At 38.8% G+C, this 25,892-nt stretch overlaps 1 protein-coding gene across 1 annotated transcript; it reads right to left on the bottom strand.

Annotated features, from left to right (window-relative positions):
• Positions 1-1,383: 1,383 nt before the first annotated feature.
• Positions 1,384-23,227, bottom strand: opn7b (opsin 7, group member b). Its single transcript, XM_080898208.1, has 6 exons — positions 22,776-23,227; positions 14,942-15,029; positions 14,693-14,855; positions 13,377-13,504; positions 5,502-5,836; positions 1,384-5,396 (listed from the first exon to the last, which is right to left on the bottom strand). The coding sequence occupies exons 1-6, from the start codon at positions 22,806-22,808 to the stop codon at positions 4,896-4,898; spliced, it is 1,248 nt and encodes a 415-aa protein (XP_080754334.1). The 5' UTR covers positions 22,809-23,227; the 3' UTR covers positions 1,384-4,895.
• Positions 23,228-25,892: the final 2,665 nt, after the last annotated feature.

The raw sequence follows: 25,892 nt of genomic DNA, 5'->3' as shown, positions 1-25,892 counted from the left end.
AGGTGAATGGCTAGTAGTACAGACTGCACACCTAGGTACTTGCAATATTTGTTCATAGAGTAGAACAGAATAGAAAAAATAGACATCAGAATCAGATTTTCACAGTTATGTTTCCTGTTTTGAATGTCCTTTTTTTTGCCCAAAGACTGTGGGCAAAACAGAGCCTATCAAGCACTGGACTTGAAGCCGAGTCTTTGATATGTTGTTTTTCATTTTCTTTTCTTTTTTATTATGTTAACCTGGATATTGGTAGAAAAATATGACAGTCCAAGACAGTATTTTTTTGGCTTTGACAGTTAGTGTAAAGGTGACTGTAACCTTTGGTTGCAGCATGACAAGCAGAAACTTCACACACTTCAGTTTTTATACTACTTTTCTCATGTTTAAAATGTTATAGTTACTATGAAACCACCATCATTAGTCACATAACAGAAAAATAAGTACAATCATTTGTTTCTTTCTAGGAAATGTTTACCATACCATCCTGCACACAGTTCAAAGGCTTTGTGTCACTTATTTTTTTCCAACCTGGAGGTTGTGGAGCAAGAAACAGCAATGAGCTGCTTACCCTGAACATCCAGGAAATCTTTGATATATAAATGAAAAGCTGAAGATAATGTTGTCTACAACATCCTCATAAAAAATAAAAAACTGACTCTATGAGTCCGTGGAGAGCCTGTTGTTGTCTTTGCAAAGGGAGCAAGTTTTCACATGTACATGAGTCAGCTGAAATAAACTCGAGCTCCAGATGGCCCGAGGCTTTCCTCACCTCATTTCACAGTTAGCTCCAGGTTCAAAAGATTCTCAAACTTGAACTTCACAACACTTGACGTGTATAACTCTTTTAATATGGCCAGACTCGAGATTTTCCATTGCTTTTATTCTCGTGAAACCTCACAAAATAGTTTTAAGAACAATCAGAGTTATATCACAGCAAATACTACAGATCTGGGCTTTGTAAACTCTGAGCTGAAGGTTGCCTGGGGTTATCCCACTTTAGAGACTGAAGCAGCTGTCATTTGGTGTTCAGCCAGGAAACAGCACTGCAGTAGAAAACGCAAAAGGCTGCACTGTTGGTGGTGTGTTGCATGAGGATGAAGACGCACCAACCTAGTATCATATCGCATTAAAGTACCTCCTGACTGATCTTTAGTGTCGGTGTGGGAGAGAGTTTTTATGCGATGCAGAAAGTGTTGACCTTATTAGCTTTGATTAGTCGCATAACCAAAATGGATACAATCATACTTATGGCCTTCCCTTATCTTAATGACATTGTAGTTAATGAATATTGTAGGAAATTATATATTCAATAAACTATATAACTAATAAATAAAACTAAACTAATCATAAAGTCAGTAGTGGATCTGATTGAGTAACATATTCATGCAAAGCTGGTTTAAGTAATAGATGAGTCCCATCAGATGGCAAAAAACTGTGAAGTAATTCCTAACACCGAGACAAAAGTTAGAATTACAACACTATGAGACATGCTTCTGCAACCTACCTCTCTCATATTCTGCATTGCTGTCACATATTTAATGAGTATCTAGTGAGTTATCCCATTTAATCACTATTCTGCCCTAACTTGTGTCTTTTCTTTGCAGAAGTAATTTCTTTAAAGGTGGAGAATCTGGCACTCGTTCATATCTGTGACATATATAAGTAAGTATGACTTACTTTAATTTATTCAAACTCCCTGGATTCACAGTGCTCATACGTGTTTCAGAAAGAATTCTGCTAATATTTTAAAAAATTCCTGGATTTGAAATAGTTAATAAGTTTGGCAGTGTTTTTTGGGACAATTTTATTAAAGCTGCTTAATAAAATAAATTGGACTTCCCCCTCCTTTTCTTTCCTGGCTTGTCCAAGGTTATACAGTTTACTGCCTGTGCACAGTGCCAGAGCAAGTGAGGAAATACTGTGCAGCTGCTGTTTTCGGCATCATCCACATTTGAATAATATTGTGTGCGGCTGTGCATATTCATTTTCATATTCAATAGACCTCACCACAAAGTTTTACATGCACAACACCAAAAAGAGAAGTACATAATTCTGCTGAATCTCCCACGTATCAGTGTTCTAGCCTCAGCAAACTGAGCAATGCTAATGTCAGCCTGAACACAACTTAAGTTCACAACTGAGAAATAAGCCTTGAGCTAACAAGCGTCTAAGCCCAGGGCTAAGTGTCTTGTGAAAAGCCCATGTGGAGTATTATAGTTCAGGTGGTATTAGTAATTTTGAATCCATTTCTCCATAAACTGTCCCGACTGAGGCTAGAGGAGTTATTGTAGCAAACAGCAGAATGCACCACATGTGGTGACCTGGTTGTTTTGCATGACTTTAAGCTAATTATTCCATGCCAAACTGAACGTGAAAGCAGAAAATCTGAAATGCTTTTGTAGTTTTTGTGTGTGTGCGCGCTTGTGTGTAAACTGCACAGAACTGCAGTCTTCGGTCTCAGCCTTTCTGTAAGAAAGGAATCATGGTATCAAAGTCATGCCAGTTAATCACAAGTTGCACTCCAGCACATCCAATTAATTTTGCCCATGGCAGGTCGTTTTGTACTTTTGAGTTGATGGCCTATGCTGTCGGGAGGGAGGTGGTATAAAATTGCTTGTTGGACAAACATTTCAGTTAACCTCATCCATCCTCACTATGCTTTTTTTTTTTTTTTTTTAAAATTAAAATAATGTTGATGGGTGCTGAGGCAAAGCCTTGTGTCTCTCACATTAAAAACAAGCAAAAGAAGTACTAAAGGCAAGCGTTCTATCCACAGGCAGGCTTTTTTCTCCCATTTTGTTAAAATGGCTCTGATTAAAAGATCGCTCAGCTTTATTACAATTTTGGGTCTTAGTCTCATAGGTTTGGTGCTCAGTGAAGCCAGTAATAATAACACACTAACTTGTTTATTTGCGGAAATTTGGAACAGGACAACATTTTTTTAGTACCCTGATTAAAGCCTCTTTCCAAGCCCTAAGGCAACCAAAGATAATGAAAAAGTTTGTTTTCCTAAAGTGCTTGTTTTAAACCAAATAACCATCTCACTTTTTCCTTGGCTAGTTGGGCTACATTGTAGAGATGCTTCTGTGACATGAAAAAAAATCCTAACCCAAAATATGAAAAATAAGCTTTTAAGTTCTAAATGCTGCAGGTGTTTTTTTTTTTTCATTTTATTTATTTATTTTTTCTTCTTCCTTTTGAAAAGAATGAAAATATGACCCAGCTCTGCCACCAAAGGCAACCTTATAATCCCAGGCTCGGAATTCAAGATAAATAAATCATCAATCAGCCTTTTAATGAGTCTTTTCCACAGTTAATGTCATAAAAGATACTAATTCATTTGCAGCAGAAATTCTGCACAAAGAAATTTCTTTTTGCTCTTTTAAACTGGTCTTCAGAAAGTGCTAAAACCACCCAAACAGAATCACTGACAGAGTTCAATGTAGTTCTGATCACAAACAGTTAGTGTCCATAAGTATTTGGACAGTGTTTTCTTTTTTTTTTGGCAATTTTGCCTCTGCACACCATCACGGTGAGTTTTAAATCAGACAAGAAGTTTAACAAAAGTAACTGCAATAACCTAAAGTTTAAGTTCAGAAATTACAGTCATTTTTATTGTATTGTATTTTATTTTATTTTTTTTTCAACTTTATATGTCCCTCAATTTTAGAGGCTCAAATGTAACTGGACGATTTACTGTCAAAAGGTTTCATGCCCAGATGAGACCTGTTCCATCGTTACTCTACGACAAATTAAAATTGATGAAAGAATTGGAGTTAATTGCTGAACATGCTTTTTGGTAGCTGTTCACTCTAAATGTTGATATTTTCTTTGTAGATTAGCCTAAAAAGTCATATAAAATCTATCAGAGAGATAGTCTAAGGAGCTTGGAAAGAAAGTGGCTGAACTTCTTTAAGTTTTGTGAAGATGTTGCATGAAGACTTTTCACCTCTTCAGTTCTATCAGAAAAAACATTAGGACCGGTGAAATCAACAACCTGGTGACGTCCATGTTCTAGATTTCAGCCAATGATTGACTGCAGCGTATTTTCATCGAAGTATTGAAAACAATAAAATTATGTTAGTTAGTCCAATTACTTTTGAGTCACTGAAAAAGGGCTTATTATAAAAAATGGCTGAAACGCCTAAACAGCTGACACTCTCCACTCCATCAAAATCTTCTTGCCTGGACAGAGGTGACTAGGAAAAATGGAAATAGAAGACAACATCTCCTCCTTGCAGATGTACCTTCTGGACAAAAAGGTGGCTCACCAAGCCAAATCTTTCCCTAAGTGCTTTGTATTAACACCCAAAGTGTCTGCTTTAACTATAGGAGTAGAGGTTTTGATTTCTCCTCGACAATGAGGTGAAAGCACTCTTTTCATTTTAGATACAACAACAAAGACAACAACAACAATAACAATAACCCTGTGGTCCTTCAATTTGAGGCATACATAAATACATAATATTTAAATACAGTACTCATAATAAACAGATAAAATGTGGTTCAGGGAGTAGGAAGTTTCATCGTCAGTTCCTCCCTCCAAGCCCAGCGTAAAATGACTTGCATGGTGACTCTTCAGTCTTGGTTTACACTTGAACTGATCACATAGTTGCTGACACTTGTTCATTTGACCTGATAAAATGCTGATGCACACACCAGTGAAATGTTTGGCTTGCTTATCCTCCTGTATTGGCTTTTAACCACATATTTTTTTGGCAGTATCACATATTTGAGGCATGAAAGTAGTTTTAAACTTTTTATTTCTTTTAAATCAGTCTTACCATTTTTGTTTGTTTGATTGCATTTTCACTTTCCCCCCAACTTGCACTTACTGTTATTTGGGCTTCATTCGTGCCACTTTTTGCTTCATACTTCATTTTCCACTTGTTCCTCTAGAGAAAGTCACTCTGCATCTCATTGGAGAGCTGGCTGACAGCCACTTCACTGTGTACGGATCCTTGAAGAATCCTGGCGGTTTGCTGAGGACTGTAGTCTATACAATTTTCTCTATTACCGTTGTCTGTTTCTGGGCAAGGACAGTGTCTGCAGGTCCTGTGGTTCTCTGGTAACCCATTGGATAACCTTGTAGAGTTGCATTCTTCTTTGTGATGGGACTGCCTGCAAATTCCCTTCTCTGCAGAGCCACCCTGGCACAAACATCCACAGAGTCTCCTTCTGCAATTCGCCACATCTCGACACAAGGACTTGCGAAAATTGGGCTTGAAAGCCAGGTAGACGATAGGGTTGTAAAGGGTGGAAGACTTGGCAAAGATAGCTGCCACAGCAAAAGCTATAGGTGGTACAGTTGTTGAGTTACCAAACGCTGCCCACATAGACACAATAGCATATGGACTCCATGCTGTCAGGAAACCGATGCAAACTGCCACTGAAAGCTAAAAAATAGACACAACACAGCAAATAAAATGCAATGCAAACATGAATTCATGAAGGAAATAATATTTAGTATAAGTCATTTGAAAAGAAAATAATGCACGTACCTTAACGATAAGCGCTTGTGCATTGGTGATCTTGTTCTGTGGGGACATATGCTGCTGCACAGCCTGGTGTGAGCCACGGACAGTCAGCAGGATGAATGTGTAGGAAAGAAAAATTATAGTGCAGGGCAAAATATAGCAGAAGAAGAAGAGACAGATGATGTAGCTCATAGCTGCAGAATTATAGTTCGGCGCATGCCAGTTGATGCAGCATGCTGTACCATAAGGCTCAGGCCCGTACTCTCCCCAGCCCGACAGGGGACCGACAGCAAAGACTCCAGCGTAGCACCAGATGCCTGCAACCAGCAGGCATGCATGGACATATGAAAACTTGTTACCTAAAGACGAGTGTGAGAAGGCAGAGGGAGGACAAGAGAAAAGAGTTTTAGAATTGATTATTGACAGATAAGGACATAAAGAAGATATAGTAGGCTCCATTTAAGATACACTGTGATTTATTAACATACTACAAGTAGTACTGCACTTATCCAGCAAATAAGGGGCTCAGAAAAAAATGCCAAAACAACCCTGGCAACTAGTGATGTGCGATACCACTGATTTCCTTTCCGATCCGATACCAAGTAAAATTCAGGGTGGTATCAGTGATACTGATCCGATACCGATACTTTGTACAAAAACATATTTTATTTATTGTATCTTTTACTGTATCTCAAATTATAGCTTCATAATGATTACGGGACATCAGACTACTTGTTCTTATCGCTTAATAATGCAGAATTATCATATAGAAATAAAAAAAAACTGAAGTTGTGCCTACTTGAAAACATTGCCTGTAGCACTAAAGGACTCCGTGAGAGACGTCTGTCTCCCTCTAGCACCACCTGTCCCTCTCCTCCTCTTCAGTTCGCCTCAACATACACTCGTCATATTCTGTGATACGATTTACTGTGAGGTGTTTGATGAGGTTAGTGGTGTTGCCACAACACCTCACTGTCTTGCCACATGTATCGCAAACCACGTCTCGGCTGTTTGTGGAGGTAAAATACATCCATGCATGACTCCATTTACGCTCAGTCATTGTTGTGAGTGCGCACGCCAAGGGGCTGCGACACATTTATACAGCCGTATTTCACACATGACTATGAAAGGCGGAACATGAAGTAGTTCCTTCAAAAGTAGACAATTATATAGTTTCTTTCCACTGTGTTCCTGTTAAAGATAAACTACAAATTTACCCTAAATTACCAAAATATCGATATTTTAATATGAGAATCGATTCTAGAACATAAATGACTGGTATCGGAGGAATCGATATTTCAGTATCGATTCGCACATCACTACTGGCAACACTCTTCTAAAGTTGTTGTGAGTGAAGTGAAGATGAGAACAGAGGAAACCTTACTCATGACACCACACAGCCCCTTCAGCAGGATGCCAGCCCTTTTTTATGGTTCAAGCTGATGGTGGGGGGTCATTTTGCCCCAAGGCACTCACTCAACTGTGTCAGCAATTACAGTTGGCTTTTATCTGATTTTGGCCACCCCTTTCCCAATCAGAACTCCAGCTATCCACGTGGCACATGAAGGAATTATTATTTCTAAGAAAGTCCTCAACTCTCCCTTTTATAGTCTAGCCCACTGGAAGCTATTAGAATCATTCTTACATAAAGTAGCGTGAGACCAAGGATTTCTGAGGCGCAAATATGTTGGAGGCTTGCTCTGAGTCAATAAATTACACTTATTCTTGGTCTAACCTTCTGCTAGCAGATGGGATAAGTTGGTGTGAAACTCCTGTCACTGCATGTTTGCAATTATTGTCTGGATCCAAACATCCACATTGTTTTGTTTGTGTGCTTGTTTGACTAGGAGGGCTGTGTGACAGTGTATAAAAGCAAGAAAACAACACATTTGAACAAAGTTTCTTGCAGGAAAAAATATATGACAGTGTAATTATTTGTGCTCATTTGCATTTCAAACACATTTGCTTGTGAAGCTTGTAGTCTCTTGGCTTTTATTCTCTGCATTATAGACTGTGCGCCACTGAAAAACAGACAAGAGGAGCTATTTCATAACACAGCCTTCAATTATAATGTGCCTATTAGCCAAAGTTAGGACAAATCCTGAAATATCTGCATCATATACTGTAAGTGGACACTTTTCATTAGATGTATATAATCTCCACCTGCATCTCATAACTCATCCTGCAGCACTACATTAGTTTTGTGCTCTCTGTGCTCTTTTTTCCATTTGTTTTGATTTTGTTTCTTGAACAGCTTGACCTGCTTTTCTATTATATTAAAGTACTAGAACATGCCTGTTAGGCAGGGTTTTACTTAGTGGACTATAAAGATGATCGATGCAGCCCCCAGTTCTGTGATCCCTGCAGTGTGTATGGGCAAGTGTGCAAAGGATATAAATGAGAATATTGCTTAAATCTGGCACTTAATCAGCACACCCATTCATCGAGTGAGGATAGTAATAAGGGTTCCTAATTAAAACTAAATTACAGGTTATCAATTAATTTATGCCTGCATATTCAGTGTTTTTTTAAATTATGATTTATGAATTATAAATTATGAATTATAGTCAAGTGCTGCTTCGGATTATCAAAGTTTCAAATATTAAAGAAAAGAATGGTTTAATGAAGCACATACAAGTAAATGATAAGTCTTGAAAATTAACCTTTATCAACCATGAATTCAGTGCTTTTTGGATGTGCTAACGGTGTATTGAAATGTTACACTGATCCAGAATCAGCTATTTGTGCTGGTTTGGCTTAGTCATAAATAACTGTGTAGAACAACAAATTCTCAGAGCCCACAAAACGTAACTGTGCTTTTTAACATTTTGTGGAGGAGTGCAGCAGCAGAATTTCCCTCAGTTTATAGTGTCCCATAAAACCCTTGGTTTCTATGGATTCAAGAGTAAAGGGCACCATATTACCATCAGATTTGTAGCAGTACAAACGCCAGCATGATGGTGAGAACTAAAGAGGTAAAATCCAGGATTAAAAACAAAATGCTAACTGTGAATAATTAATATATATAACACAATGAAATTTTAACTGGTTTATACTGTCCAGCTACACAAACATGAATGTTGCAATAAATGTTTCTCTTCCCTAATTCTGTCCCTGTTTTGAGAATTTAATTTCAAAACTTCAGCATTTCTAAATCTGGTCTTTTTTTCAATAATCAGTCTACTTTTACTCTTTTACTGCTGCTAATTAGCAAATAGCTGAACCCTTTTAGTTGTGACTGGAAAAAATCTCATTATTCTATCTGAACTCAATGGGAATTTTATCTAAAACTTTTAGACTATGGATGCAAACCCACAAATAAAAGAAGGTGAGTAGAAGTATGATTAGTGAAGCTTCCCATAGCAATAACACTAAGACTCTATTGGTATATATTGAAAAAAATTACTCACTTTAACCTGTGTAAAGAGCTGATGCTTTGAAGACGAAACTATTATTATTATTATTATTATTATTATTATTATTATTATTATTATTATTATTATTATTGTTGTTGTTGTTGTTGTTGTTGTTGTGCAGCCAACTCTATGATTACCTTAAGTACTTGTATGAATACGAAGCAGACCTTGAGTTAAGCTAATACAGATAAATAATAAAGAAACGGTGAAGAGGTTTGAAAGTGAACACGTAAGGACCATCGTAGCTGAACTAAAAGAGCTTTCAGACAAGCCTGGCACACAGTTTTGAAAGGTTGAGATCAAGGAATCAACACCTTGATTTTTAACCCAGAATAAAGATGCCTTTGATGCTTTCACGATATTTAGATAACTGAAATACTGAAATGTTACATTCATTACAGTTTTTAAGAACAATTACCAGTTTTTCTATAACATCTGAAGTGGTAAAAATGCACATGTGAACAACTAACATTTTAAAACACACAATGAATGACAGGAAACACAAACTTTTATGTATTACAATTATTTGGATTCATTCAATTCATCTATAGAAGCCTTTCTTGCTGCTAAAGCTGCAGTCATTAGTTGTTTTCGGACAATGACACATTTCGCGTTGTAATTTCTGTCTTTGTACACACCAGAGTGGATGATTAAATAAATTGTGACAAAAGCGCAGACTTTCAGCTTTAATTCAAGGGGCTTAACAAACCATTAAAATAGTACAGCTATTTCTGGCCTTCATAATCTTCAGTGTAACTACTAATATAAACCTTGAGGAAACCCTCTTGTTATCTAGTCATGAAGACATATATTGACTATAGACATATCTTGATTATAAACCTTAACAATGACACGCAAACTACCGTGGAGATGGAAGAGTTTTTCTTAACCATGGAAATAATTCTGTCATCACGCACTTTAGTTCTCTTCTGTGGTCTCTCGTGCCTTTTGGTTGTCTGGTGGTTTATTTCGATTTTTCAACCTATACAGTGGGGCAAAAAAGTATTTAGTCAGCCACCGATTGTGCAAGTTCCCCCACTTAAAATGATGACAGAGGTCAGTAATTTGCACCAGAGGTACACTTCAACTGTGAGAGACAGAATGTGAAAAAAAAATCCATGAATCCACATGGTAGGATTTGTAAAGAATTTATTCGTAAATTAGGGTGGAAAATAAGTATTTGGTCACCTCAAACAAGGAAAATCTCTGGCTCTCACAGACCTGTAACGTCTTCTGTAAGAAGCTTTTATGTCCCCCACTCGTTACCTGTATGAATGGCACCTGTTTGAACTCATCATCTGTATAAAAGACACCTGTCCACAGCCTCAAACAGTCAGACTCCAAACGCCGCCATGGCCAAGACCAAAGAGCTTTCGAAGGACACCAGGAAAAGTATTGTAGACCTGCACCAGACTGGGAAGAGTGAATCTACAATAGGCAAGCAGCTTGGTGTGAAAAAATCAACTGTGGGAGCAATCATCAGAAAATGGAAGACATACAAGACCACTGATAATCTCCCTCGATCTGGGGCTCCACGCAAGATCTCATCCCGTGGGGTCAAAATGATCATGAGAACGGTGAGCAAAGATCCCAGAACCACACGGGGGGACCTGGTGAATGACCTGCAGAGAGCTGGGACCAAAGTAACAAAGGTCACCATCAGTAACACACTACAACGGCAGGGAATCAAATCCCGCAGTGCCAGACGTGTTCCGCTGCTGAAGCCAGTGCATGTCCAGGCCCGTCTGAAGTTTGCCAGAGAGCACATGGATGATACAGCAGAGGATTGGGAGAATGTCATGTGGTCAGATGAAACCAAAGTAGAACTTTTTGGTATAAACTCAACTCGTCGTGTTTGGAGGAAGAAGAATACTGAGTTGCATCCCAAGAACACCATACCTACTGTGAAGCATGGGGGTGGAAACATCATGCTATGGGGCTGTTTTTCTGCCAAGGGGACAGGACGACTGATCCGTGTTAAGGACAGAATGAATGGGGCCATGTATCGTGAGATTTTGAGCCAAAACCTCCTTCCATCAGTGAGAACTTTGAAGATGAAACGAGGCTGGGTCTTCCAACATGACAATGATCCAAAACACACCGCCCGGGCAACAAAGGAGTGGCTCCGTAAGAAGCATTTGAAAGTCCTGGAGTGGCCTAGCCAGTCTCCAGACCTCAACCCCATAGAAAATCTGTGGCGGGAGTTGAAAGTCCGTGTTGCTCGGCGACAGCCCCAAAACATCACTGCTCTCGAGAAGATCTGCATGGAGGAATGGGCCAAAATACCAGCTACTGTGTGTGCAAACCTGGTAAAGACCTATAGTAAACGTTTGACCTCTGTTATTGCCAACAAAGGTTATGTTACAAAGTATTGAGTTGTATTTTTGTTATTGACCAAATACTTATTTTCCACCCTGATTTACGAATAAATTCTTTACAAATCCTACCATGTGGATTCATGGATTTTTTTTTCACATTCTGTCTCTCACAGTTGAAGTGTACCTCTGGTGCAAATTACTGACCTCTGTCATCATTTTAAGTGGGGGAACTTGCACAATCGGTGGCTGACTAAATACTTTTTTGCCCCACTGTACATATATCACACAGAACCTTTGGGGATGTATGATACAGAATAAGAAAAAAACCCTTCTGCAACAGTAATTTTTTTTGGTCTTCTTAGAGCTACGCTGGAATTAAGCTATATCTACACTGGAAGCATCATACAGCCAGCCCTTTGATTCCTTGACCAAGTCAAATAAATAAGGTAATGCTAGCTAAGAGGCCAAATGTGGATATCAGATATGACTTGTTCATCCTAAACTGTAACAAGAATGGAACAAAGTATTGAATCATGTCATTCAATGAAGAAAGAAGAAATATCTGTTAAATGTGCAGGAATGAAACAGGGAAAAAAGAGAGATGCATCAGTTAGGTCTCATTCCAAGGGCATGAAACATTGATGTTGTGTCAATTTGGTAGCATCTCACAGATATGCGCCACATGTCATTTTTTTTGTCAGCGCCTTATGTGCACAGTCTAGGCAGCAGTGAGACAAACCTCTCACTCACATGCTTGTAATAGACTCCTGCATATCATTTTAATGGAAGGGGTAAACACGCATTGAGGTAATTTCCAGTGCCAAAGCCTATTTTCTCTATCTTCGCCCAAGGAAGTACTCTATACAACACAACCTAACCAATGAGTTAAGTCCATCCATTCATTCTTCCACTCAATCAAATTCAGGGCTGGAGCCTATCCCAGCTGTCTTAGGAGAAGAGGCACCCTGGGCCTGGACAGGTTTCCAGTCTGTCACAGACCTAACAGTAGATTGCTCACATTCACACCTGTGAGCAATTTAGATTTACCAGTTGACCCCAATAATTGGATGTCTTTGGACTGTGAGAGAAGCCAGAGAGAACCCACACAAGCACAGGGAGATGCACATGCAAACTCCACAAAGAAAGGCCCTGGCCTGATGGTGGAATTGAACTCAGGACTGTCTTGATGTGAGGCACCAGTGAGTCAGGTGAGAATAAAAAATAGCCACAAATGAAATAAATAAAAGGGTTAAAACAAAGCCAAAGCTCCAAACTCAAATATCCAAAAGGAGTATAAACAAGAAACTAGCATACTCCACCACCACTCCTCTCAATGCAGACTTTTTCTAGTAACATCCAATAATGCTGCTGTTTTGGCAGCCACTTAAAAAGCAACAACGACAACAAAAAAGAACAAAACAAAAACACCTTCTGGGTTTGTTTGTGATGTTATCTGCGTCTAACAAAAGAATATTACTTGATGCACTGCAATGTGTACGTGTTGGTAGTGTATGTTGTCTCTCTATGCTTTTCTTTCTCTCTTCTTCTCATACTCCCCAATGGCTACAGCAGATTGCTCTCCCTCCCTGAGTCTGGGTCTGCCAGAGGTCTCTTCCTGTTAAAATGAGTTCTTCATTCCCACTGCTGCCAAGTGGCTGCCGGGATAGTTGGATTGTTAGGGGGCCTTGGAATAATACTGTAGAGTCTTTAGTTACAATATAAAGCATCGTGAAATAATTATTGTGAAGTGATACTGGAAAGAGGCAGGGACACTTGCATCTTATGCCAACTGCATCCTGAGAACTCCCATAGAGAAACAGTTTGACACAGCAAAGTGGTTCATGTGAGTGAGTGAGCATAAGTTTGGTTGTGATTCAAAATGAGTTGCAGAATGAAAAAATGTTAAATGGAAAACACCTGAAAAGTTGCAAAAGGTTTCTGTAGATCATCCATGGAAAACAACCAATAATGGAATTACATTTCAAGTAAACTCACTGAGATCACACAGAATCTTATTTCACTGGTTTCACAATAACCCTAAACAACCATGTCTTTGATTTTCTTTATTGCCTCAGTTTGGGTCATTCTCGCGGGTCACTAAATTCCTTAGTGTTAAAATAGTGCATTGTTTTGCAATGTAAAGCATTAAAAACTGGTGTTGTTACCGTAGTTAGGACAGCAGACCTTGAGCCAGCAGACACAGGAGAGCACTGTTAGGTTGGTCAGACTGCACAGGCCAAACAAAACACCACAAAAGGCATACACAGTACAGGCTGTCTCATTAAACAACCACCTGAATGGAGAGAGAAAGAAAACAGAACATGTGTTACTGTGTGATATTAAGTGAGAGTTTGCCTGCAAATTCCCTTTGGTGAATTTCAGTCAATGAGACTGCAATACATTTTCTGGTCTCCTGGATCATATTCAACTGTAGCATGCGGTGAAGCACTCTGACCCAATAATGGTGCATATGACAGCTATCAGCAGCAAATGGTCAGAGAATAAGACAGCAGGCAGACAATCATAGGAAGAGACAGAAGACAGACAAAGGTATTATGTAGGATGCATGAACAAAGGAGACATAAATGCTTTCCACATTATCTAAAACATTTTTATCAGTGCAACACATAGAAAATATTACAAAAATAGGAAACATGTTATTGTCCAAAGCTCAATGACAGTGGAGTTAAAAAGACATTTGCATTGTTTATTGTTTTTTGCACAAATACTACTTAAAATCATACACCTGGAAACTTCACACAGAGTTAAACTGAAAATTCTGGCTTTTCATCTGCACTACACAGGGCCTTGCTATGCTACTTGTGTCTTTTTCAGCATTTTTTCCAACCTTGAGTAGCATCTGTAGTCATCTTTTCAGGCTGCAGTTGGGCTCAACAACCTTGTAAAGCCTCAGAGGCAAAACCCTCAGAGGCAGAAATCACTTACTGCTTCTTCCCAAGGTCTATGCTATGAGCACACAGCAAGAATTACAAGCAAAAATGATCTCAAAATTAGAATATCAACATTTTCATAAATGTGGAGGGTTTTTTCAAATTTTGATTGCTGAAGTGACAATATCAGATATACCATTAATGTGTTGCAAATCTAGCATGATAGTATATTTCCACCTCCATTTTATACAAATGGAAAAATCACAAAATCCTTTAAAAATGCATTTATTTGTATTTTATCTGTCGTATCCACAAACAATCAAATATGATGAATTTATGTCTGCAAGCATCTGCTTACAAAACCTTAATTTGTCTTTTAATGCATGTCGTAAACTACTGCTCAGGCTGTTAAAGCCCTGGTTTTCGTCGGCAGCTACAGCCTTGCCTTTCAAACCACTCCTCTAACCTCACTCTTCATCTGTCTTTTTCCTTCTATCCTTGTCTCTCATGAAGATAAAAATGTGAAGATGACATAAAAGAGGACTAGATGAAATTTGAAAAAAAAATTGAAAACCTGAATTGTCACTCACATGTGTGTGTAGGTTGAAGGTATTGCAAATGGAAACAAGGTTACGGTCATGCTCAGGTCACTGATGGACAGGTTTACCACAAAGAACTCTGCTGGCTTCAAGGAGGACTTCTTTCTATAGGCCACGAACAGCAGGATGCCATTTCCAAGCACCGACAGCACACCTAGGACACAGAGCAATATAATGTAAAGAGCTGAAGAATTTGAGTCCACATTAAAAGGATTGACCTTGGGGGGATAAATCACTCACCAAAAATGGTGTAGAGCGTTCCCATGATGAAGTCATTGTCTTTTGATATTTTAGACATGAACAGAAATGTTTCGGAGGCATTTCCCATCTAGAACAAAAATGGAAAAACAGACGGGTATAATAAAAAGGAAGAAAAACACAGAATATGTGTTTTCACCCTCAGGCATAAAAACACAACGGCAAAAATATCTGCATTAAAATGTTACATACTGACATCTTTGGAGGATTGAACACAACAACAAAATAGTTCACCCTGATCAACACTGTGTAAATAGGAGGCCATATCAAGCATATTTCATCATTTACATCAGACAGTCATTAAACATATCAGCCACATAAGTAAGAATTCCTTGAAGTTGATGTGTTGGAGGGCAAAAATGGATAAGGATTGTAACTTAAGGTGACTTTACATGGGTCAAGTCATGTTGGGGGCTGCTACTAATTTTCATGGTTAGTACCTTCCAAAACTTGTCCAAGGAAGATCAACTGATGAAGCAACAGTGGGGACATTGGTGCCCAAGGAAAAGAGTGCCAAAACTGCATACTGCAAACCATTTTGTTTCACACTTAAATGTGCTTGTGATGGACATCAGGACTAGGCCATAGGTCAACGAAAGACAGTGAGGGTGGTCTGATGAGTCATGTAATTCTTTTTCAGTATGTTTACAGGCATGCTGCTGAAGTGCTGGCTTGTCCTTTCAGTTCTCCAGATGTTAGCCTGGTCATGCATCCATTGGATGTGCAAAGTTATCCTTGTAACTTATTTTTCTTGCTATACTTCAAGAGACCAAAAGTCTTTTGGTTGCATATTGTGATTCTACAGAAGAATAGGCAAGTGGCTTTAATGCTTCCCCCTGCTTCTTTTTGAAACCTTCAGAAAATTCGCGCAGTCTCATCAAAGACTAGAGCAGAGAAGAGAAGAGAAGATGGTGCAGAAATCCGATGCCACCCTTCACTTCATAATCACTCTTATCTTGAAAGGCCGGCAGAGATGTGCATACACAGCATGACCCACTGCCAATACAGTTTTCATTGTGACCAACACAAGTTGCTGATGTAAGCTTTCTACAGAAAATTATGGGCGGAGATAAGATGGAAATATATTCATAGCCTTTCTATTTACTCAATTACTTCACCTGTACTGAGGGGCACAGGCAAGTTAAATCACCTGGGGTTAAGAGTTGAGCTGCTTGTGTATAAATCCCTATAACCATTCACACTAGAATTTATCTTCAAAGAGCCAGAGATTTCTTTGTGTGGGTTTTCTAATTCAATTTTATGTGGCCCTTATGTGGCCAAGCATAGCTTGTAAGTAGATACAGTCCTGCTCAAGTTTGTGTGTAAGTGTAAACACTTGCTTTAGTATTTGCATAAGTATTGAGATATGCAATTTCAGTATTTAAGTAGATTTTTTTCTCATAAACTGCTGGATGTAATATGTGACAAGCTGTAGTTACTACATCAGCTGATATGTATACTTTCAAGCCAGCCATGTTTTGTGACATATGATTTTTCGCCTTTTCCCTTTTCATTTGTTTTTTAAGATTAAATAGAAATATGACCTGAAACATCATATTTTAAAGTCCTAAAAGTTAAATGTGAGAACCTAATTAATCAAATTATGTGAAACCATTACACTTGTTCATTTACCTAAGAAAAATAATTATACACTTCACGTTTGCAAAGGGCCATAATAAGTGAATCCCAGATTTATCAGTATGTTTGGTTAAATTAGAATTAGGTGTTTTCAATGGCACTAGTGACAACTGTTCGTAGGAAACAATTTTTATTTAAGAAAGAAGGCTCTAAAAAAAATTGATCTTCACTTCATACCATGATGGAAAAAAAGGAGAAGGCTGGTCACGTAGTTGATAAATACTCCACTTAGACAGGGTATACACATGAAGGAAATTCAAGACTATTGATCTGCTCTTCATGAGCGATCAAACGTCACTCCAGAAAGAGTTCACAAGGAACTACAAGCCTGTCCCATATTTGCTAATGTTCATGTGTCAATAATCGTGAGAATACTGAGCAACAATAAAGCACTGCGTCCCAAAAAAGAGCACATGTGCACATCTGTTTTCCGCTAAAAATGAAATGATAGGCTTTTGGAATAATGTTTTGAGGACTGATGAGACATAGAGCGTATTGTCTTATGTCTAGGGAAAGAAAACCACTGCATTCCCATTTGTGGAAAATGGTAATGGTTTTCAGCCTGGAGCTTGAACACAGAGCAAGTTGGAGCAGGTTATACTGTATGTGGAGCATAGGCTACCATAGTGATATATCCTAGAGTGATCTACCCGAAGATACCAGACTAACGGTCTAACCCTGCCACACACTACAGGCCCATTTTGAAACTGAACCTTGACAGGGTCGTACAATTTGAAGGTGGAATAGAAGACAATACTAAAATAAAACTAAAAATGGGGAACAAGTATAATTGGGTGGACAGTAGCCAAAAGAGGGATGGTAACCAGGGAGTCAGGGACCAAGCTGAGAATTAAAAAGTTGATTGATATACAAATTTGTTTTTCAGAGATTCTAAAAAAAAGAGGCAATCTTTTTTTGCATGTTTTATAATCAGGTGCAGAGAATGGTGGTTCAATTTTTGTATGATGAGCAGAGAGCTGATTACAGTTTTTAGTGACGAAAAAAATGGTCAGCATGCAAACATAGAGGTATAAAGGAACCCAGAGTGAATGTATGCTGACCTCAAGTCCAGTAGCGAGAGCAAGAGGAAAATACTTACCAATGAACAGCAGAATTAATGAATTAATGAAAATAAGTTGATGAACTTCTAGTGCATGAACTTCTTTAAATTAAGATGCATTTTTTAATGTTCATTGAAAACAAAGTGTTTTTTTTCTCTTGATAAGTGAACAATTACACAATAACAATTACTCTTAGCAAAAATAATTGTTAAATTGTCATCATCACTGAACACGTTGCTGTTAAAAAACAAAAACAAATTCTGCTTTATAGCTTGTCTTTTTATTCCATTCATGTAATGTGATCCCAAAGCAAAAGTATGCTGCATTTTCAGTCTCCTTGATTGACCTGAAATTTCAGAATCAGTTCAATAATCCACAGAATGCTTAAATCTTCTGCTTCTCATTCTCCTTCATCTCAACCTGACTCAAGTTTGACAACTTATCACCAAGGCAGCACCAAATGGATATCTCACACATGAAAAAAAACAAATGCATATTTATACCCTTTTCCTGTTTCGTGTAAAGCAAAACATCCCAAGACACAGCATTTGAAAATGAATGATGGAATAAATGTGCTCTTGTTGTGCACTCAGACTTTCAGACTACATTTTATGTGCAGTTCTGAGTATGTGCAACAAGTTAAGTGTACATGGGAGCCAAGCCAAACTTCCATTAAGGTTTTTTATGCCTTAATGAATAAACACTGAATATTCAGCATTCAGACATTTGTATTCAGACTTCATACCATGGCTGGACTATCAGCAAGTTGATTCTAAATGATTGCAAATGATAAAAAAAAAATACTCTACCATCACATGTTGGAACAAAGTTTGTGCTAAAGCAAGGATATTTTCACATGGGCTGTCTATGTCTATGGCCCGAAGGGAGGTAAACTACTGTACTGGTCAACCTGAGTTGTTTGTGACTGCGATTATGGGTCATGAATGAGGAGATACTAATGATTTTATTGGCTAAAAAGAAGAAATAGTTGGTTAGGGTACATGAGAAGATGTGAGTTTGGACAAACAAATAGGTATGGACAAATACTTTATTTGTAATACTTGGGTGTTGCTGTTCACTCTCCATTATATCATTTAAAATTTATATTAGTCTTAATAAAAAAGTGTGTTGGTAGCTCTGGTTTCAAAAACATATATTTCAATTGGCAGTCAGTTCAGGAAATGAACCATTTAAATGAAGAATGTGGCAAAATTGAAAAGATCAAATAATGACATACAGCATACCTTGGCCTCAGAGACGCAGCTATGCAGACCTCTACTAAAATGTTAACAATTTAGTGTGATCCATTTTTAAAACATTTTCATGTTTGTTTTGGTTCTTTTGACGAGTTATTAATAGGGATGGGTATTGTTTAGGTTTTATCCGATACCGGTGCCAAATCGGTACTTTTGAAACGGTGCCGGTGCTCAAACGGTGCTCAAACCGGTGCTTAAAGAATGGAGAACACAAAATTGGTCCAAAAACCTCTCATGTTCAGCTGTTTTTTGTAAAAATATAACAATGTTAGCCTTTTCTGCAGCTATGGGGCATATATGGTATCACTCTTGGCTGGAAGCAGTGCTTAAACAATGGAAAAAACACAAACTTTGTCCTAAACCTCTCATGTTTAACTGTTTTCCACTTTTTCTTTGGTCATTTTAGCCTTTTTAGCCAGGGTGAAGGGAGTATCTGCCATCAAACAAGAGGACAGCCGCATGTAGCTATGATGATGTTTGCTAGTTCACCTTACATGCATTAATGTAATAACGTATGGAACGCCAGGACTGCCATAATGAATTAATTAAATACACCATTAAATAATTAATTAAATGTGGCAATAATTAATTAAAATTGGAATTAATTAATTAAATAAATAGTTATGACACATGTAATTAATTAATTATTGACACATTTAATTAATTATTTATGTATTTCACATTTTAATTAATTATTGGCACATGTAATTAATTAATTATTGACACATTTAATTAATTATTTATGTATTTCACATTTTAATTAATTATTGACACATTTAATTAATTATTGACACATTTAATTAATTATTTAATGATATATTTATTTATTTCATTTTGGCAGTCCTGACGCCTGGCTCTCGTCATGAAATAATTTTATCTGTCAGCCTCACCCATCAAACTCAGGGGGCGGGGTTAACGCTGCCCATGCAGCTTCTCTAACATTTGATTGGTTGCCGTGCAAAGTAAGTCAAAACAGGTCGATCCTAGAAAATCGATTGCTTGTGTAGACTTGGGGCAGCCAGTTATCCCAGAATGCAGATCAAATCACAAGCAGCAATGGTGGTGGTGTAGTTTTAAAATACCCCGTTTTTCTGTCACCAGCTACACTTTTAACAGTGTTTTAGCCGCGAATGTCGCGACGTATGTCTGGTCAGGTTGTCAACATAGAACATGTTTGCAAAAGTGCTCAGATGTTTTCAGAGATTTCACTAGCTCTGCTAACAGTTAGCATGCAGAGTGCACCGAGGGGGTTACGTTAACCGGTTTGTTTACATATTCCACTCTCCGTGTTCCACATGTTGCATTCGCAGATTCTCATTTTCACCGAACGATCGTCTCTTTCCGCCTGGTCTTGTGTCTCTGTGCTTCTGTAACATAAAGAACGAGCTGACATTTTTCTCACGAAACCAGCGATCAGCTCAACAGACCCTCAGTTTACCTGCATGCATCCTCCTCCTCATCTGTCAGCTGTTTAACACCTGCTGCTAATTCAAGAAACACGCCTAGTTACCTGGTGATAGTCACAGTTTAACTGGGCAGCCGGTGCTCGATATAACGCAATGTCAGCGCATTTTTCTGCACAAGATAAGTAAATATAGTGTTTTCCCCGAGCGCAGAGCTGCTGGAGCTTGTTTCCTTACAGAGCACTTTATAGGCGAACAGCTTTATCAGCGGCTGATGTCCAATCACCGGCACACAGCTTTCAAACCTCAGCTGAGTTTTAGCTCTCAGTGGTTAAACGCTGGACTTCATTCACTCAGGTTCTGTCTGTCGGGTCACGTTTACTTCGCTGTTTTATTTACAACTGAGCAAATCGGTTTGGCTGAGGTTAAAGTTACGTTTCATAACTGCATAGTTTCACAGACGTTTAATGGTTCACTGGCACATGTGTTAGACTGAACTATCATCTAAATATCATCTGTTTTTTAATAGTTATTCAACTGTATTCTAAGCACCAGCTGTCTGTTAGAATGTGATTTTTTTTCTCTCTCTGTTGGCAGAGGTATAAAAATGCGCAGGAAAATCTGACATGCATGGCGAACTTCACCGACGATATTTAGGGAGGAATAAACACACATCAAACATAAATGAACCATTTGTCTGTCTCCATAATTGAGAGAATTTTCTCTTCTTATGTCAACACTCTCTCTCTTTTTTTTTGCTTTTTTTTTGCTTTTTCGGTCATGTTATGTTTACCTGTCAAAGGCTTGTTACAAACTATGAAACACATCGTGCAGACTTCTGGATGTTAGAAGAAAACTAATACTGCTCATGAATGAGACTAAAGGCAGGAAGGTGTCCTTTAAAACTAAACATGTTAATAGGACCTCCCTGTTTATATCATAGTTTATGATATAGCACGTGTATTTCAGTAATAGCCTGCTGAGGCCACTATACGTGCTGGCCTCATATCAAATGTGAAGGCAGACTGAGTCTATGTTTGACGTTTTTTATATCTAATCTTCCTTTTCAAACATTTAAACAGCAGCGAGTCTGCAGCTGAGGGAATACAAATTCAAATTGTCGGAACAGGTTTGCTCGTTTCTTGGATTCATTTGGTGATTTATTAAATGTATAACTGTTATTCTAATCTGCTGCTGAGTCTCTTACACTTTTCTTTATGCTGTATATTTTCACGTCTCTGGAATAGTTGGCAGTTAGATAGTCAGCTGGGAAACTTTGTGTTAACTCATGGAGCTGAGGATATCGTGGATATGCTGACCTCGCTGCGTGGTGTACAGAGCGAGGTCAGCATGATTAATATTCACAATAAAAATATTAGCCGAACATCATGAAGTCTGTATGTGTTTCATAGTGTCGAACAACCTTTGTACAGTTAAAGCCAGCAGTTACTACATGACGGAAACACCAACGTTATCTCTTTTATGTGTTTATACACAGGTCACGCTGATTACTGAACAAAAACCCAAAGATCAGATGTTAAACAGATTTATTTGCTCTCTCTCCTCCTTAAACATGTTTTTAATGTTAGTTATAATTCAGAATTGGCGACTGAAACACGTAGGACACATAAGAACATCAGGAAATAAAACACCGATAAATATAACCTCAGTAAAAGAAGTCAGCGGGGGTTACTACAGCTGTGTACCGGGGCCTGCGCTTTGTCGGTGGGATTGCTTGCGAGGCGAGCGGGTCTATCCCACGCTTTGCCGTGAGACTGGGACGACATCTCCGAAATCATCGAAACACTTTTGCAAAGAGGCTGTATCTTGACAAACCGACCAGACACATGAAGATTAAACCACTACATTCTCGGCTAAAAAAATATTAAAACGGTATTTGGTAACACACAAACAGGGTTTTTCAAAGCTCAGTTCTGTTAGCTTCCACATGCCGGTTGTTGTGTGCTAGAAACAATGGCCACCAGGCCAAAGCAATGGTTTTGACTCGATCAGCGTTAACCCCGCCCCCTGAGTTTGATGGGTGAGGCTGACAGATAAAATTATTTCATGATGAGAGCCAGGCATCAGGACTGCCAAAATGAAATAAATAAATATATCATTAAATAATTAATTAAATGTGTCAATAATTAATGAAATGTGTCAATAATTAATTAAAATGTGAAATACATAAATAATTAATTAAATGTGTCAATAATTAATTAATTAAATGTGTCAATAATTAATTAAAATGTGAAATACATAAATAATTAATTAAATGTGTCAATAATTAATTAATTACATGTGTCATAACTATTTATTTAATTAATTAATTCCAATTTTAATTAATTATTGCCACATTTAATTAATTATTTAATGGTGTATTTAATTAATTCATTATGGCAGTCCTGGCGTTCCATAATAACGTGGTTAGCCTACTCAACGTAAATTAGCTACTCACGCAGAGAAGAACGGCTGCTGCTGCCACCATCATCCGTCATCATTTCTGCTACACTGGCAGGGCTAGGGGCCAGGACTCTCCTCTTCGTGTTTTTGGGGGATGTTGCATAACAGGCAACCCACCCGCAGTAGATGTGCTCGGTGTGAGGTCTCGCAGCAAGCTATCAAATACAGCGCATTTCTGGGCTTTTAAAAAAAACGCTATGCGTCGCCAGGTGTTTCATCGGATTTGAGGTGTTACCTCCTTTGACAGTATCACAGTATCAGCTTAAAGCACTTGTTGCAGGCTGCTGAGTTTGCATCTTTTGCTGTGAAGTACAGCCAGACTTCTGACCGCTTCGCCTTGGACATTTTTAATCTGTAGCTCTGCTCTAACAGAACGTACGTACCTGGCCCCGCCTACTGTCCTCGGAAACGTAAAATGATTGGCTAGATTCTAAAGTGTATCACAGCTCAGGAAAAAAAAGCACCGAAATAAAGCACCGAAATGTGCGCTGCTTTTCGGTCTGGTTACTACCGTTTATGTCAGAACCGGTGCCATCATGGCACCGGACACCGGTACCCATCCCTAGTTATTAATATTTGTTATTGCAGTAAAGTACTGCAGCTATAAAGTCAGACCATCTACAGGTTTAGTTGATAAGAAGCCTGATGCACTCAAACAGCATTATCGAGTGGAGGAAATACTGTAAACTACACAATCTTTTAGCTTACAATCACCTATTACTCTTCAGGAGGAATGAAAGATTCATATATATGCAATTATTTTAGCACAAAATATTAGGAAAAATTTTTTCTGTTACCATCTATAATTATTTATGAGTAAACTAAGAAACTACACCACAAAGTCAGGTAAGACACAAATAGCAGGAATTTCCACCGAGATTACTTGAAATCATATCACCACCTCTCTGTCATTATATTATTGTATTATTAAATAATTCAGGTTCATCTTGTTGATCATTTCAGGTCTTGGGCTACTAGAATGACACATTATTTAGGTTACAACTAAATATTACAAAAAATCTAGCTGTTGTCAGTAATAACAAGCAAATGAAGTAGAAGCTGTACTTCATATATTAGTTATAAACCCAAATTTACTACTCTTTTGTGTATAATTTAGGCTATTAAGAAGAATGTCCAAAAAACTGCTTTATCCATTTATTTTTTGCAGCCACGACACCTCATTTCATTTAGCATGCTTCCATAAAAATCAGAGATCAGCTATTGCAATAAACAAAAGATGCACACAGTTCCCGGGGCGATTGTGGCTCAAGAGTTGGGAGTTCGCCTTGTAATTGGAAGGTTGCCAGTTCGAGCCCCGGCTTGGACAGTCTCGGTCGTTGTGTCCTTGGGCAAGACACTTCACCTGTTGCCTACTGGTGGTGGTCAGAGGGCCCGGTGGCGCCAGTGTCCGGCAGCCTCGCCTCTGTCAGTGCGCCCCAGGGTGGCTGTGGCTACAATGTAGCTTGCCATCACCAGTGTGTGAATGGGTGTGTGAATGGGTGGATGACTGGATATGTAAAGCGCTTTGGGGTCCTTAGGGACTAGTAAAGCGCTATATAAATACAGGCCATTTACCATTTATTCCTTGTAAGGGGTAGAATTTGAAGTGTGATTTCATCTGGTCTACTCTAAAGAATGCAATATGCCAACAAAAAGAAACACTGAAAGAGCACAAAACAGAAAAGAAAATTCAGTACAAAAGGCTGAAAGAATGTAAAGCAGCTTTAATACGTGTAATTTTAAAGAATCTGGTTAAAGATAGACAATAACAAAAGCAATAAGGTTGCTCATTGTTTCAGCATAATAGGTGGTTTATGTCAGGTCTGAAAGATACCTAATAGCAGGGCTGAGCATCTGAGGTTGCCTAAGAAATAGATTAGAAAAGTTGTAAATGAATTCTTTACACAAGACAGGATTTGAAGGTTTCTTTATTGAAAAGATAAAATTGAAGGTTTTCTTTAGCACGCAAACAAACAAAACAAAACAAGAAACAAAACAAACAAACAAACATCTTTGCTACTGCTGAAGATTTATCCAAAAAATAAATAAATAAATAAAAAATAAAAGAAATCAGACTCTAAATCTACTGCTATTGGGTCTACTGCTGAAGATTTCTAAATCCCTCATCTTTAATAGCATGTTTATGCTTTTGCAAATAGTTTGAAAAGAGCCAAAGAACGGACTGTTCAGTTTTTGTCAGACTCTCATAGGAAACAAATATAATAGTAGCTGCAGATTTGGAGCCAAGTTATGCAGTTATTCTCAAACAATTTCAAAATGTGAGAATATAAGCATTCTCACCCAGGCAAATTGGCCCTGGGTGAGGGACCAGACAAAGAGCGATTCATGGAGGGTGCTCCACCTGGAGACTCTGTTGTCCTGCTGGGAGACTTCAATGCTCACGTGGGTAACAACAGCGAGACCTGGAGGGGCGTGATTGGGAGGAACGGCCTCCCTGATCTGAACCCGAGCGGTGCTTTGTTATTGGACTTCTGTGCTAATCACAGTTTGGCCATAACGAACACCCTGTTCGAACATAAGAGTGTCCATAAGTGCACGTGGCACCAGGACGCTCTAGGCCGTAGGTCGATGATCGATTTTGTAATCGTATCAGCAGACCTGCGACCATATGTTCTGGACACTCGGGTAAAGAGAGGGGCTGAGCTGTCAACTGATCACCACCTGGTGGTGAGTTGGATCAGGTGGCGGGGGAGGACGCTGGACAGACCTGGTGCACCTAAACGCATAGTGAGGGTGTGCTGGGAACGTCTAGCAGAGGCCCCAGTCCGCGAGATCTTCAACGCACACCTCCAGCAGAGCTTCAACAGCATTCCGAGGGAGACTGGGGACATTGAGTCCGAATGGACCATGTTCAGCGTCTCCATTGCCGAAGCTGCTGCATTGAGCTGCGGCCGCAAGGTGGTTGGTGCCTGCCGTGGTGGTAATCCCCGAACCAAATGGTGGACACCAGAGGTGAAGGGAGCCACCAGGCTGAAGAAGGAGTCCTATCAGGCTTGGTTAGCCTGTGGGACTCCGGAGGCAGCCGACAGGTATCGACAGGCCAAGCGGAATGCGGCTCGGGCAGTGGCTGAAGCAAAAACTCGGGTGTGGG

This window comes from Rhamphochromis sp. 'chilingali' (assembly GCF_963969265.1).
Source record: "Rhamphochromis sp. 'chilingali' genome assembly, chromosome: 12".
NCBI lineage: Eukaryota > Metazoa > Chordata > Actinopteri > Cichliformes > Cichlidae > Rhamphochromis > Rhamphochromis sp. 'chilingali'.
The sequence above is the reverse complement of the archived record's forward strand: the minus strand, read 5'-3'. Positions and strand labels throughout refer to the sequence as shown.

What these genes read in the sequence shown, in the direction of transcription:
- opn7b (XM_080898208.1), bottom strand. Translation starts at nt 22,808, where the DNA reads ATGATGGTGGCAGCAGCAGCCGTTCTTCTCTGC. An exon ending in AACGCTCTACACCATTTTTG is followed by an intron (nt 14,856 to 14,941) that starts GTGAGTGATTTA and finishes TCTGTGTCCTAG; the next exon opens with GTGTGCTGTCGGTGCTTGGA. An exon ending in CACAAGCGCTTATCGTTAAG is followed by an intron (nt 5,397 to 5,501) that starts GTACGTGCATTA and finishes TCTATTTTTTAG; the next exon opens with CTTTCAGTGGCAGTTTGCAT.